Source organism: Callithrix jacchus, chromosome 4, assembly GCF_049354715.1.
Source record: "Callithrix jacchus isolate 240 chromosome 4, calJac240_pri, whole genome shotgun sequence".
NCBI lineage: Eukaryota > Metazoa > Chordata > Mammalia > Primates > Cebidae > Callithrix > Callithrix jacchus.
The window spans coordinates 138,287,739-138,303,927 of NC_133505.1; the positions used below are offsets into that span (position 1 = coordinate 138,287,739).

Genomic DNA, 16,189 nt, shown 5'->3' on the forward strand with positions numbered 1-16,189 from the left:
TATAAAAGGAATTTAGGAATTCCCATAACCTTTAGCTGGGTTATTAGTATATGACCTTGAAATCATTTAATTATTGAAAGATGCATTTTGTTTCTGAGACATGGTCTCACTCTGTCACCTAGGCTGGAGTGCAGTAGCATGATCACAGTTCCATGCAGCCTTGACCTCTCAAGCTCAAGTGATCCTCCCACTTTAGCTCCCTCATTTCCCTTTCCTCAGTAGCTGGGACCACAAATGTGTGCCACATGACTGGCTAATTTATTTATTTATTTATTTTTGTAGAGACGGTGTCTTGCTATGTTGCATAGGATGGTCTCAATCTCCTGGGCTTCAGTGATCCTCCCGCCTTGACCCCCTGAAGTGTTGGGATTACAGGCATGAGCCACTGTGTCCACCCTTATTGCTTTTATTAATATTGTGGATATTGAAAAGCTAAGCCCTTTCTATTTTTGAGATAGTACATGTTACCTGTTTTCTCTTATAAGAACTCAGGAATCTGCCTTGCCCAGTGTTCTGAAATCTCACTACAAAGTGCCTTGATGGCTGTTTATTTTCTATCCATTATTCTAGGAAAACAATGAGCCCCTCAGTCTTGTTACTCATGACCTTCAGTTCTAGGAAATTTCCTTGAATTACTTCATTGGTTATTTCCCCCTCCATGTTTTTGGTTTTGTATTTCTAGGACTCCACTGAACCTCTCATGTAATATTCCTAATCTCTGCTACCATATATCTGATAACTAAAAATTTTTATTTTCTCTGAAGCTTCATTTATTTTTGCCTGTTTTATACATTTTTTTCTTATATCTTTTTGTTTTGTTTTGCTTTCTTTTTTTTTCTTTTGAGACTAGGCCTGACTCTGTTGCCTAGGCTGGGGTGCAGTGGTGCGAGCATGGCTCACTGCAGCCTTGACCTTCTGAGCTGAAGTGATTCCCTCGTCTCAGTTTCCTGAGTAGTTGGGACTACAGGCATGTGCCATTATGCCTGGCTAATTTTTTTTTCTTATTTTTTTTTAATAAAGATAGGGTCTCCCTATGTTGCTAGTGTGTCTCAAACTCCTGGGCTCAAATGATCCTCCCACCTCAGCCTCCCAAATTAGGGTTACAGGTGTGAACCACTGTGCCCAGTCTTCTATATTTATCAATATGAATGATAGTTTTTTTTTTTTTTTTTGAGACTGAGTTTTGCTCTTGTTACCCAGGTTGGAGTGCAATGGCGCGATCTCGGCTCACTGACAACCTCCGCCTCCTGGGTTCAGGCAATTCTCCTGCCTCAGCCTCCAGAGTAGCTGGGATTACAGGCACGCGCCACCATGCCCAGCTAATTTTTTTTGTATTTTTAGTAGAGACGGGGTTTCACCATGTTGACCAGGATGGTCTCAACCTCTTGACCTCGTGATCCACCCGCCTCGGCCTCCCAAAGTGCTGGGATTACAGGCTTGAGCCACAGCGCCCGGCCGATAGTTTTTTTTTAAAGGTTTTTTTCTCTGCATATTTTCTTGTTATCTCCAAATAACTCTTGTTTACACAATTTGGTTTCTATTGCCCTTGTTACAGGCTTTCTTCAGCTGTCTGGAGTCTGTCCTTATCCTGTTATGATTTAGAGTGAGGGACTAAAGAGCCAACTGGAAACTCTGAGCAGCTGGGCAGGGCTTGTCAATTTTGAGCACCGTTATCGTGTCGTCCGGGCCATTGTTTCTTGGAGAATCCCAGAAGTTAGTATCATCAGCTCTTTCCTCGTAGGCTGGTCTGAATCACCAAGGAAGACACATCCAATCTCTTACAAGTAAGTGGGTAAAGTTCTGGCTGGCTACCAACCTTCTTGCAGCCAAATGGAACAAGAAGCCTGAATTCTCAGCTTTCAGTTTGCTCACACTCGAATCACCCCAGTTTATACTATGCTGTTCACAGCAGTCTGAGCAAACGCACACAGGTATCTTTCTAAATCCCTTTCTGTAGAAAAATTTCTATTTCCTACTCTTTCCCCCTGGGATTTTATTAGCACCACTAGTATTGCACATATTACACTATATTATGGTTTAAAATGTCTACTTCTTTCACTAGACTAAAGCTCTTTAAAGTAGATACAGAAACTGAACATGCCTGCATTTCCTAACACCTGGCATAAAGTATGGTACTGGGTGGTACTTGGTCATTATTCATTACTTTGTGTAGAATAAAAACACATCCAGCTTGAACCCAGGAGGTGGAGGTTGCAGGTAGCTGAGATCGCGCCACAGCACTCCAGCCTGGCGACAGAGTGAGACTCCGTCTCAAAACAACAACAACAACAACAAAAATCCAAAGTGCGTTTATTTTACGGACAAGACTTCCTTTGAGGTAATAGCTATTTCTGCAATGCTGGATGTAGAGAAAGATTTGGACCACCTAAAGAGATAACTCTTAGGTTAAACCTAAGAAAGTTATCATAATTTCCAACAATTGGGTTTACTGGACATTTATGTATGTGGTAGCTTAGACTTCTAATTTTATTTCTGAAACCATAACAAAATTTATTCAGCAAGTGTTTATTGAATGTCTTCTAGGTGTTGGCCACCATGCTAAATACTAGAGCAAAACTGCAAGCCCAAACTGACCTAGTCCCTGACACCGTGGAGCTGACATGGTGAGTCAACACAAAGAGAGAAATTTAAAGGTTTGGGAAATAACTTGATTCGTGCCATGTTCAGAGATGTAAACAGTACATGGCCTGTACCTTCTGAGTCATGGATGGGCACCGTGGGGCACTGTGGCACTGAGCTCTACCTCAAAGAGCCCAGGCAGAATGGTTGTTTTAGAATGTCTCTTCTGGAGACATCTCTAGAATCTGGGTCATAAATGAGGCCCTCATGAGTACACTAAAAATGAGAAGAGCCTGTGAAAACCTGGAAAATGTATGGAAATCAAATTATTTCTGAGTTTCAAAATGAACAAGAAAAGCCTCCTAGAAGTCTGACACTACTAGGTAAGATGTCTATACTTGAGGGGAAGTAAGAGGAACGGTCTCCCAGGACCCAGAGACAACCTTAGTTGCTGATCGTACAGTAGAAAACAATTGCTACACAACAGATTCCTCACATCAGGTTCCTCATCTCCAAATTGATTATAGATGTTCATTGTGCTGATCAGTAATGAGATTTTTACTTATTTAGTCACAAAATATCTTGTCACACACACAGTTACTGGCAAACACTGGTATCAATCTGTGATTGATTCCGCTTTGCCATAGTTATTGTTTGGACTAGTCACTTATCCATTTTACTTATATTTCAGTCCCAAAAACTTGGGCTTTCTATTCCATGCTGAGGTGTTTGCCCTGTCTCCTGATATGTACCATTGTCTCTCAGACCTGGTTTGGCACTGCTGACACCAGTCTTACTGAGACAGCCAGTCCTCAATTCAGCTTTGATGTTGGATCTCCACTTGCTGAGGATTAGCTTCTGTCCTTCCTATACTAACCACCTACCTGGTTACCTTTCTGATTGCCTTGTGTGCTTGCTAATCTCCTTGTAGATTTTTCTGCTTTCTCCTCATGACTGGACCTCCCTGAAGTTAGTCACCTTCCCATCTATCTCTGCTATTATGTTATTATTTGTGGTTTCCCTTCCTTTGTGGACTCCTTCTTCCTTTTGCTGTTGGACCTGAGCCTGTACCTGCTCACCTCCACCACCCTCCTCAGTGTGATTAGTTTCTCTGGGCTCTCTCACAGTCTAACTTGTCCACCTACCACCCAGGCTCTAGCACTAGAACCAGGAAGGGCAGCTTCCTGAGGCTTAAGGAAGTTGGTGTTGGCAGGCCCCTGGGGCTTTTCTGAGACAACATCAAATGGGTTTACTGTGATTTTAGAAAAGCTGCCAGAATTCTGTGGACACTGTGACCTTCTGTAACATGAGGAATGTTTATGGTTTTCATTGACGGGTGATGAAATGGTAGCTGCCTCTCAGAATGCATGTGTTCTAGGCCATTAAGTATTAAAATGTTCAGAATGAAGCTTTCAGAACGAAGAAGATACAGGTTGTTCTGAAGTTGAAGAAGGAAATAAAAGAAGGTACAGATTGTTCTGAAGTTGAAGAAGAATAGCAACACTTTCAAGGTCCAGTTAACTTAGAATGTAAGTGACATAGGCCGTCTATTCCAAAGTCTAAGTTGCATTGAAGGTGTGGTTTTGGCTTGTGTCCATTGATCAGGTGAACTGTTAGGAATGTGTCTTTCTTTCATTTTGTTTAGATGGTCATCTTACTCTGGTGCTCATGATGGAATGGAGTGGTGCCATCATAGCTCACTACAGCCCCAAACTCCTAGGCTCAAGTAATGTTCCCTGCATTCTCCCACCTCAGCCTCCCAAGTAGCTAGGTGAGACGTGGGACACAGTCTGTGGAAGTCCGACCTGCAGACCCTGACTCAACGATGGATGAATGAATGCATTCTCACACCATCACAGTGTTTCAAGTGGGCTAGGGATGGCCGTTGGCTGCTTTCCGAAGCTAAAATGCAACGAGTCGACTCAGACCCTCTGTCCATTACACATTTACAACAGAGGTTCTAAGTTAACACACTTGTGGATAATTAACATGGTTAAAAGAGTGGTTATAGGAATGATAAAAGCTTTAGGTTCCAGGCCCAGAGTAAACACGATTCACAGCTAATTCCCCTTTGATCTCCCACTGAGAGAGCCATCCAGCACAAAGTTAACATGAGTAAACAGTTAGAGTGGAGACAGGGATGTGGGGTAAGCAGACTTAAACTGGGAAAAGCCTTGTCCCCATTTTCTCCCTAACTTAATAGACCAGCCCACTGCCTGCTTTCAGCCTGCCCCAGTAAAGCCTTTTGGCCTTCCAAAAGGTTTGAAATTAATCTATAACTTTTCCTAAAAGTTAGTATCTTTAATATTTTTTCAGACACCCCAAGTGAATAGCAACAGCTAGGACTACAGGCATGCACCACAACTCCTGAATAATTTTTTATTTTTTATACAGACAGGGTCTCACTATGTTGCCCTGGTGGATCTCAAACTGGCCTTAAGCAATCCTCCTGCCTCAGCCTTCCAAAGTACTGGGATTACAGGTGTGAGCCACTGCATCCAGCCAGGAATAAGTTTCTAGAAGTTGCAAGACTCCAAAGAGGTTGGGGTTTAGAGGAATTGTTAGGGCTGAAAATGTGGCTAAGGACTTGGCAATGCCAACCATCTTCACTATACTTACTTATATTTTACATAGGCAAAGTCTTTGAGGTTTGTTGAGCTCAGGACCTGAAGGACTAGGATGTGTCTCTATTATAATATCCAAAATTTGGTGATCTAGAGATAATCTAATAATTTCTAATAATTCTCAAAAATGAAGAATTCAATGTACAGAATCAATTAACTTGTGATAGAGACAGACACTTAAAAGCTAAGCCTTTATCAAAGGCCCCCTGACTTCCCCATCTAGGAATTTTTTGTGTGTTTTTCAGGGTTGAAAGGGTACATACTTACTATGTACCCACACTTTTTTTTTAAATTACAAAAAGAAAGGGGATAAGGGATGAGGATGAAGGAAGAGAGAAGAGAAATTCTGGCAGTGTGGGACATAAGGAATCACTTAGTCAAGATACAGAGTGAGAGTCAGTAGTACCTTGGTGATATAGTTAGGCTTTGTAACCCCACCCAAATGTCATCTTGAATTGTAATTCCCACATGTCGAGGGAGGGAAGTGATTGGATTCTGGGGGTGGTGTCCCCCATGCTGTTCTCGTGATAGTGAATTCTCATAGGGTATGATGGTTTTATAAGTGTTTCACGGTACCTCCTATGCACACGTTCTCTTCTCTCTCCTGCCACCATGTGAAGAAGGTTCTTCCTTCCCCTTTGCCTTCTGCCATGATTGTCAGTTTCCTGAGGCCTCCCCAGCCATGTGGAACTGTGAGTCAATTAAAGCCCTTTTCTTTGTAAATTACCCAGCCTCCGGTAGTTCTTTATAGCACTGTGAAAATGGACTAATACACTTGGTAGACAAAACTGGTATAGAATCAAGTTACATCCTGGAAGATACTAGAAAGAGCATCTGAAAGGGCAATTGGAGTGTCAGAACCAGGTTAAGAGCAGGCTCTGTGGTGCAATGGATAGCTCATTGGACTTTAGCCTAGATTGAAAGAAGCAAGTTAAGGTCAACAACTAATGTTGATGCTTTCACTGGTTAGGCCTATAGGTGGAATTGGTGAAGTTGGAGGCTGCACTAATTTTTAATTTTTCTAATTCTGAAGCCCAGGCTCACCTGATTGTGGTGGGGAGGTAATGTCCAAAATCTGTAGGACAGGGCAGGCTGGCAACTGAGGCTAATGCTACTATTTTGGGAATGAATTTTTTCTCTGATAAGCCTGTTTTTCCTCATAGGGATTTCAACTGATTGGATGAGGCACACTCATTATTAAAGACAATTTCCTTTTCTTAAAGCCAGTTAATTGTAGTTGTTACCACATCTAAAAATATCATCACAACATCACCCTAGATTCGTGTTTGATTAAATAACTGGATACTAAGGACTAGCCAAGTTGACACACACAACTAATTATCTCAGCAGGGAGGAAAAGTAGGATTCCCAGGAACTGGAGGTAAGACAGAGTAGGTGCACTGCCATGAGTGTAAGTAAGCAATCAGAACCCATAGAAATGGAAGGCACATATCAAATGATTAGATAAAAACCACACATCTTAGGAATCGCCTAAATTTGAGACAAATTATGACCTAGGTTTGGTCTTTGTTTTTAAAAAATCAGTATGATTCAAAATACTCTAAAGTAGGAACCTGGTGGTATTTCACTTCTGAGATATCACTAACTGAAAGACTCTCTCATAAGTGACCAAGTCCCTTTTTTGGTCCTCTGACCTTATCTGTAAAATTTGAAAGTCTGATTAGAATCATAACCAAATGTTTGCAGAAAAGAATTTGAATGTAAAGTGTTTAGACTGCCCTGGACTACATATCAGATCACTAGGAGGGATATTTTTATTTTTATTTGTTTATTTAGAAACAAAGTCTCACTCTGTTGCCCAGGCTGGAGTGCAGTGGCATAATCTCAGGTCACCAAAACTTCCACCTCCCAGGTTCAACTGATTCTCATGCCTCAGCCTCCCAGGTACCTGGGATTAGAGGTATCTCCCACCATGCCTGGCTAATTTTTGTATTTTTAGTAGAGATGGGGTTTCACGACATTGGCTAGGCTGCTTTCAAACTCCTGATCCCAGGTGATCCACCTGTCTTGGCCTTCCAAAGTGCTGGGATTACAGGTTTGACCCTGCCAGGATATTTGAAAAATACTGCTGCCCTAGCCAAAACTACAGAAGATCATTAAACTGAAGTGGAGCCTGGGCTTCAGAATTAGAACAATAAAAAATTTAAAAGAAAAAAAAACCCAAACTTCTCTGAGTACTTCTCTAAGTTCATCCAGTGTGGAGAATCAGGTGCCTAAATTATTCAAATTTTTTTATTCTGGTTTTTAAACACATGATAGTCCATGTGGTTCTTGGAAAGAAATAAAACCTGGATTTGGTTGTCTTTGTGGGATCTTCTAGTTCTAAAATGAATTCCTCTGTATCAACAACTAATGCCGATGCTTCTGCTGGTTACAGGTAAAGGTGGAACTGGTGAAGTGGGGGGTATACTGGACCAAGGAAAAAACCCACAAAGCCAGAAAAGGAAATGTGACTCTCACACTGCAGATTTATTTTTTATTTATATTTATTTTTTTTATTTTTTAAAGTATTTTTGAGACAGGGTCTCACTCTTGTTGCCCAGGCTGGAGTGCAGGGGCATGATCTCAACCTCCTAGCCTTAAGTGATCCACCCACTTCAGCCTCCCGAGTAGCTGGGACTACAGGACACACATGGACAATTTTTGGAATTTTTAGTAGAGATAGGGTTTTGCCTTGTTGCCCAGGCTGGTCTTGAACTCTTGGACTCAAGCAATCCTCCTGCCTCAGCTACCCAATGTGTTGGGATTGCAGGTGTAAGCCACCACATCTAGCTTTTTAAAATTTTTTGATACAGGGCCTTGCTCTTTCTCTCAGGCTGGAGTGCAGTGGTGTGATCATGTGGCAGGCCAGGGCTCACAAACGCTGAACAGGCAGGCCTCCATAACAACTGTTTCAGCACTGACTGAATAGTTAGGTTAAATATTAAAAGCTGAGAGAGCCAATGCCCTTACACAAAGGCTGGAACAAGTGACAAAGGCCTACCAAGATACTTGCCCAGGCCTTCCTGGGCCTTGAAGCATGACAAGATAATGAAGGAATACTCACACTCCTCATACCAGGATCCATTTAGGATGAAACAAGTTTTATTGAGGGCCTAAAGGAACTCCCCAGACCTCTATAACTTAGCAGGAGACAAGATAAGGGTGATCATCTCTGGCACCTGAACCCATGTGGATTAAGTAAATTTTAAATTTCCTGAGGCTCCAGAGGAAGGTCTCCAAGACTCAGACCTTAGTTATAGATTAGAAGAAATTAATCATTTATGTCTTAAGATGAATGCACACTTACATGTAGTCATAGAGCTCGGAAGGTATATATAACTTTTTAATTTTGAGTTGGCCTGGTGATATTTTTACAGCCTTGTGCCTAGTTGCAGAAATAAACTCTCTTCTTTCTCAGTTCATCTGCATCTCATTATTGGACTGCGAAAATAAACAACCCCACCCTTGGTTTGATCCAGGAACAAATTTGGTGAGCCAGCCAGGAGCCACTGGGACAGTGCTCTGTTCATCAGCCATTGGCTTCTGACAAGATAGTGTTCGGGAGATTCCCAGCAGCTGCCAGGTGAGATTTTCCTGGGGACTTTCCTGAGGGCTATCTCATGTGAAAAACCGCATGTCCCTCTCCCTCCCCGAAAACAACAGAGACTGGGGTGGACATGCTCAAAGGGTGAAACCAAATTCTATGCCGGGAGCCTATTGTTTTCCTATCTGGGCTTGTTAAGCCATTTGCCTGGTACTTCTAGGGAAGCAATAGGGCTGGCCTACACCCACTTTGCATTTTGTTAAGATCAGGTTTTTTTTTTTTTTTTTTTGAGATGGAGTTTCGCTCTTGTTACCCAGGCTGGAGTGCAATGGTGCGATCTCGGCTCACCGCAACCTCCGCCTCCTGGGTTCAGGCAATTCTCCTGCCTCAGCCTCCTGAGTAGCTGGGATTACAGGCACGCACCACCATGCCCAGCTAATTTTTTGTATTTTTAGTAGAGATGGGGAAGATCAAGTTTTGAGTGCATTTTGAGTCTGTTCTGCCTGAGTGTACCCTCTCATGTCTTTGTCTGAAATTTGTCTGTATTTGTTTGTATATCTGTTATGGCTCACTGTAGCCTCAAACTCTGGCCTCAAGGGATCCTCACGCCTCAGCCTCTCCAGTAGCTGGGACTATAGGCATGTGCCACCATGCCTGGCTAATTTTTGTTGTTGTTGTAGAGACAGAATCTTCCTTTGTTGCCCAGGCTGGTCTCAAACTCCTGGACTCAAGCAGTCCTTTCCCCTTGGCCTCTCAAAGTGCTGGGATTGTAGTCATGAGCCACTGCACTGAGCCCAGATTTTGAGTGGACTTTAATAACGTAAAGAGCATTTAGAAATGATTTTCAGAAATTGTGGCTAAATACCAAGATTTAGATGTGTTTACTTAGAGTAGTGACTCAGTCATTGTATTTATATTACAATATATTCTTTTCATATTTTTTTCTCACTGCTTTTAGGGTTGGAAGAATTTAGTTAGAATAGTTTTCCAAAGAGTATACTGCAGTCTACAGGATTTCAACAATCTTTTCATTAAAGAAGGGTACCCAAGCTTTATTTAACCGAGAGGGTTATCATAGAACTCATGTTCCATGGAACCACACTTTGAGAATCACTGGCTTAGGGCCACTGAAACTAGAAGAGCTTAACATTCACTATTTGCTAAAACTCTCTTTGGCCAACACTATTATTAATTTAGCTTCTTTAATCACAAAGCTCTAGCCCCTTTTCAGCTTGGAGCACACACGCTAGGTTGCCCCAGTCTAGATAGTTAGAAAATAGTGAATTTACATTGATTAGTGAAAATTGTTTGGATTTGGGGAGGTAGAAGTCTTTGGTATCAGTTCTAGTTCTGGCATGTAGTAAACAAGTAACTTTGAGCAATAGTCATATATAATAATTTAAATAACTGGAGCCTTAATTTGCTCACCTAAAAACAAGAATAAAATGTTTATATGGGATATTGTTAAGTTTGACTTGAGCTAATGTGTATAAAAACTTGTCAAATTGTAAACACTGCAAAATTCAAGACATAATCATCACAGAACTAAGTACTTGATATTGGTTCGATAGAGTTTCAGAATTTCTATTGCAGTCAAAGCACATGTTTTGCTATGTGGATTTTCAGCTGCTATGAAGTTTGCAGAGAAACAGAAAGTCTGAAATTTCTGGCACAAGGCTTTGCGTTTGGGGTTATTTTTAAAGAAAACACATGATCAAATTGTATTAAAATTTGTTGATTGTATTATTCTTGTTATATATGTCTTGATTAGTATTTAGTGAAAGTTATAAGGAAAAAAGGAACAGCTGTCTGCAATATACTAGAAATGAACTTTAATCTTTTCACACTATTGTTATTACAGCATTTTTCCTCTCTCTGGATTGCCCAATCACTGAAGAGCTGTGATCTTCCTAAACATTTAAAAGCCAGGCACAGCTATATAACTCATACAGTTTCTCTTTGCCAGACTAGAGGAAGGCAGGAGCACGATTGTATTCTGATAAAACAGGTCTAGAAAGCTACCAGGACAATGGAATCTATGCTGACTTTAGCAGCAGAACAACCTGCTAAGAAGAACACTCTTAAGAAATATAAAATAGCTTGTTTTGTAAGTACAGTTTCTTTTTTGAGTCGTTCTAGCTTTGTGACAAATGTTAAAAGTGTATGACTTCCCATTTAGATTTGTATTGCTATTAAAATGTAAACTTTTAAGTAACTGTATTCAGTATTATCTCTTATGAAAACTCTAATGCAAGTTAGTATCTGAAATCTTATTTTATAAGTAAGAAATTATGGTAACAAGTTAAGGTAACAAATAATAGGATACAACTATTTTAATTTCTCACTTCCTTGTCTTAAAATACTCATGCAACTTAAAAAAGTGATTGAGAGGTAGTTATAATCAAGCAAAAAAATCAGTGCTCCAAAACGTTCTGTCATGGAGTCCAACTTTTGAGATTAATGAAATTAATTGTATTATTCTTGTTATATTAAAATAAATTGTATTATTTTATTTATCTTTAAATTGTATTTACAAGTATTTTAAAGTAGATAAATGTACAGGTATTTACAAGTAAATAAATCTTGTATTTATCTTTAAATTGTATTTACAAGTATTTTAAGACAAAGAAGTGAGAAATTAAAATACTTGTATCCTATTATTTGCTGAACCAACAATTTTATGCTATTTTACTTCACTCCTAGAGATAGTCTGTTTTGCCTATTTTCTCTTTTTTGTCCTTTTATGTGGTAAGATCTCCTGCCACCACCCCTCACCTTCCAAAAAAATCTTTCCTTGATTTTTTTTTTCTTAATTTAAAAATTTTTTCCTTTTCTTTTTACTCCAGAAATATGCTCACCCGCTTCCTTGATTCTATTACTCCTTTTTTCCCTTTGCCATTAAACTTTTGGGGAAAAGAGGGCTCACTTCATTGCTTCATTTTTCTCAGACCCCAATCATTCCTTTGTTTCTGTTTGTTTCTACTGTACTAAGCTCCCCACTCAAAAGTCAGTCCTCCTCGTTCTGCATCCACTTGAGTGTTCATAACAACAATGCCTGCCTGGTACCTTCTCATTCTGAATTATTCTTTCCCCTTGCTTCCACCATGACATTGACATTTTCATTTTTTTTGACGTTTTCCCTTATCTGCATTCTTAGCCAACAAATTATTTTTATTCTAGTGAAAATTACAACACAAGCTTCACCAAACCCTATATAAGATCTCTTAAGAAATCTTGTATTCTCAGTGAGAACACATGAACACAGGGAGGGGAACATCACACCCTGGGGCCTGTTAGGGGGTGGGGTTGGGGGAGGGATAGTATTAGGAGAAATACCTAATGTAGATGATAGATGATAGGTTGATGGGTGCAGCAAACTGCCATGGCACATGCATACCTACGTAACAAACCTGTACTTTCTGCACATGTACCCCAGAACTTAAAGTATAATTTAAAAAATGGACAAAGAAGAAAACCCTCATGTTCTCTAATCATCTTTTTAATTTTAATTTTGTTTTTGAGACAGGGTTTCCCGCTGTTGGGATCTCACCTCACTGCAACCTCTGTTTCCCAGGCTCAAGTGAGCCTCCTGCCTCAGCCTCCCAAGTAGCTGGGACCACAAGTACATGCCATGGGGCTCAGCTAAGTTTTTGTGTGTTTTTTTAATTTTTTTCTCCTTTCTATTTTTTTAAGACTGGGTTTTGTCGTGTTGCCCAGGCTGCTCTCAAACTCCTGAATCAAGTGATCCACATGCCTTTACCTCCCAAAGTGATGGGACTGCAAGAATGAACCACCACATCTGGCTTCTGGTGGTTTTAAGAGTCATATCCCAGCCAAGAATTCCAAGTAATCTACTAGCTCTGACTTTTTGCCCAGTCTCTGTCACACAATTTCTTTACCTTATTATTTTGTTAATATGTATATTTTTAGAGAGTGAGGGCTCACTATGTTGCCCAGGCTGGTCCTGACCCCTGGGCTCAAGTGATCCTTCCACTCAGCTTCTTTAGTAACTGGGGACTATGCGTGTGTACCCGCGCACTAGCCTGTTTCAAATGCCCGCTTCCTGATTCCTCATTCAGTACCTTAAACCAAAACCACCTGCATTATTTTTTCACACCTATCCGGCCTCAGCTTTTCCCTATATCCCATACTTTAACATCACCACTATTCTCTGTCTCTCTAGAATTGTTTCAAGAAGTAAATAAAACAATGAAAAACAATGTGTGTAAGCATTAAGCCCAGTGACAAAGTAAATCCTCAATATATTCCATTTATCCTTAATCCTTCTGGGAATTTCAGAGTGCTCTTTGCAGTTCTTCTGCTAATATATATATTTTTGACACATGATCTCACTGTGTTGCCTAGGCTGGAAGACAGTGGCATGATCGTGACTCACTGCAGCTTCCAACTCGGGCTCAAGTGATCTTCCCATCTCAGCCTGCTGAGTACCTGGGACTTAGAGCATGTGCCACTATGCCTAGCTAATTTTTAAATCTTTTGTAGAGATGAGGTCTCAGTATGTTGACAAGGCTAGTCTCGAACTCTTGGCCTCAAGTGATTCTCCCATCTCAGCCTCCCAAAGTGTTGGGTTCATAGGTCTATTTATTATATTTATCCTAGCTTATCAATTCAGGAAATTACAAAATCTTCCACAGCAAAATTTACGCATCATTGATTTCCCTTCTTTGTATCTTTCTAGTGGTTTTGGGTATATGTAATGAAGTTTAATATTTTTAAATCCTTTTTTTCAAAACTACCCTGATGTCTTCAAATTTTTACTAAAGTTTCATTTAAAAATTTTAAAGGTATCTGCTGTTTCTAGCACTCTTTGTTTAGCCCAGCTAAAGCCAAACGTTTTCGACGTCCAGAGAATTCTCCTCACTTTGTGCACGGTATAACAGTTTAAGATACATGTGTACCTCAATATCAAGAAGTTTTTTGGACTTACCTATTTATAATAAATGATTATTGTAAATGATTATAAAAGCTTAAAAATAAATCTCTTAGGCCGGGCACAGTGGCCAGTGCCTATAATTCCAGCACTTTAGGAGGCCGAGATAAGAGGATCGTTTGAGGCCAGGAGTTCCAGACCAGCCTGGTCAATATAGTGAGACCTCCAACTCTAAAAAATAATAAATAAATAAATAAATAAAAATAAGACTTTTACTCTCAAGATGCTTACAGAATAATGTAGAAAACAAGCCACAAATACGTGGAACAAATACAAAATCATGAAGAAACAGATTCTAAGATTAAACATTGCAAAGTTTTAAAGCATCTTAAGAATAGTTAGATGTGGATTTTTCTAGAAAGTTTGAACAGTGAAAGTACCAAAGATAAACCAAAATATGTTCATTTGTAAGTCTATGATGTGTGAGGTTTACCAGAAGGAGTTTCCCAATGTTGTTTTTCTGCTTTTTAGTGACTAGTCTCAGTCACCTATGTCTTCTGAGCAGCATGATGATGGATGAACCGCTAATAGTGTTATTTAGTAAACTAATGTTCATTTTCTCCTCTCCATTCTCTCCACTGAATGAATACATACTGAGAGGTCACTGACCCCTGGGCTAACTTTGAGACTTCATATGAGAATTTTCTTAGTATTTAAATAGCTTCCCAATCGTTGAATTCACTTCCATTGTAAACATTAGATGTGTTAATGTTCCAGCTGACTTTCAGAATGAAAATAACCCTCAAAAAATAATACTTTATGTAGTTCTTAATTATCTGAGCGAAATCTGATTTTTTGTGTCTTAAACTATAACCAAGTCTATTGTAAAATACTTATCCTAAGTAATTTGATTGTGTCTTTTTGCCATTCTTTATGACAACATACAGTATTCAAGCCCTGTCATCCAGCATGCTTATCACTGAACTTCATAGACGAGCGAAGAGGGCAGATAGAAGTCTCTTTAATTATATCATAGTTTAATCTAATCATAGCATAAAGTCCGTTACACCTAAGGGCTTTGTCAGCAGAGCGATAAAGAATGACACAAACAATCTTTGGTCAGGCAGTTTCCAAATTACCCTAAGTGGTTTGCATGAATAGAAGACCAAAGCAGATCATTTGCCAGTTAACTGCTTGGACACCATATTTTTATTATGTTAAATATTATCATCATCCTGCGATAGAGTAGAAAAAAAAAGCCCTGCTCCCTTAGAATGAGGCAGTTAAGGATTTCATAGTGTTGGAGTGCTTTTCAATAAATGACCTGCGACTATTTGGACGCTATATTTTTATATATGTTAAATATTATCATCATCCTGTGATAGAGTGGAAAAAAAAAAGCCCTGCTCCCTTAGAATGGGGCAGTTAACGATTTGATAGTGTTGGAGTGCTTTTCAAGAAATCATCTGCAAATGGGAGCCTGGTTTTAAAAGAAAAATAAAATGGGTCAGGCACGGTGGCTCACGCCCGTAATCTCAACACTTTGGGAGGCTGAGTCTGGTGGATCACCTAAGGTCAGGAGTTTGAGACCAGCCTGACCAACATGGAGAAACCCCACTCTACTAAAAAAAACAAAATTACCTGGACATGGTGGCAAATGCCTTTAATACCAGCTAACTCGGTAGGTGAGGCAGGAGAATCGCTTGAACCTGGGAGGCAGAGGTTGCAGTAAGCCAAGATCACGCAATTGCACTCCAGCCTGGGCAACAAGAGCAAAACTCCATCTCAAAAAAAAAAAAAAAGAAATAAAAAAGAAAAGAAAAGAAAAAATGACCCAGAAAAATAGTTTGATAGTTTTAATTCTTAACTTTAACTCATTTTGCAGTAAAGTCCATTGCATTTGAATGGTACATGTGTTTGAATTTAAAAATCTGTAATATATGTATATCTGTATATACATGATATATTTAAATTCTTCTGAAATATTTTTTCTTATTTTCAAGTATTAAATAAAATACTATGCCTCTAGTAATGCCAGACACCAGATCATTGTGGCATCTGGTATCTGGCGTAACTGGCACACTGCAGGTACTTAGAGAGAGTACTGAGAAAGGGTGCTTATTGTATCTTTGCAATTTTTAAAAAAATTATAAAAGTTACTTTTTCTTTTCTGCAATAGGTTCTTCTTGCCTTGTTGGTGATCATGTCACTTGGATTAGGACTGGGGCTTGGACTCAGGAAACCGGAAAACCAAGGTATACCCCTCTGTATACCCCTCAGCCTTTTCTCAGAACATTCCCTTATTTCTTCTCTTGGTTCAGTTTATCTCCCATCCCAAGCCTCCACTGTTCCCCATGCAGCATTCTGCTTCTAGGCATCTCCCTCTCTCCACTCTACTCATTGGAAGCCCACATCCATGGTTGGCATTGCCCACTGTACTTTCTGGACTTTACTTTTGCACCCTGCTCCTTTGAGATTCATTATCATTCCAGTGTTTTTCTCTTACCTTTCTTCACCACCCCCCCAACTTTTTTTTTTTTTGGCAGG

The 16,189-nt window shown here is 39.8% G+C and overlaps 1 protein-coding gene and 1 long non-coding RNA gene across 3 annotated transcripts in view; both read left to right on the plus strand.

The window, feature by feature from the left end:
• Positions 1-1,650: 1,650 nt before the first annotated feature.
• Positions 1,651-8,758, plus strand: LOC118152988 (uncharacterized). The gene is made up of 3 exons (XR_004742084.3): positions 1,651-1,784; positions 2,545-2,624; positions 8,626-8,758. It is a non-coding gene; the product is annotated as an uncharacterized LOC118152988 (long non-coding RNA).
• Positions 8,759-10,697: 1,939 nt separating this feature from the next.
• Positions 10,698-16,189, plus strand: part of ENPP3 (ectonucleotide pyrophosphatase/phosphodiesterase 3) — a 91,978-nt gene continuing 86,486 nt past the window's right edge. For both annotated transcript variants that reach the window (XM_035296727.3, XM_054254437.2), the window contains exons 1-2: positions 10,698-10,858; positions 15,822-15,897. In XM_035296727.3, the coding sequence (XP_035152618.2) occupies positions 10,781-10,858; positions 15,822-15,897 (154 nt within the window). In that variant the 5' untranslated portion in view covers positions 10,698-10,780. The remainder of the gene's footprint in view (positions 10,859-15,821; positions 15,898-16,189) is intronic.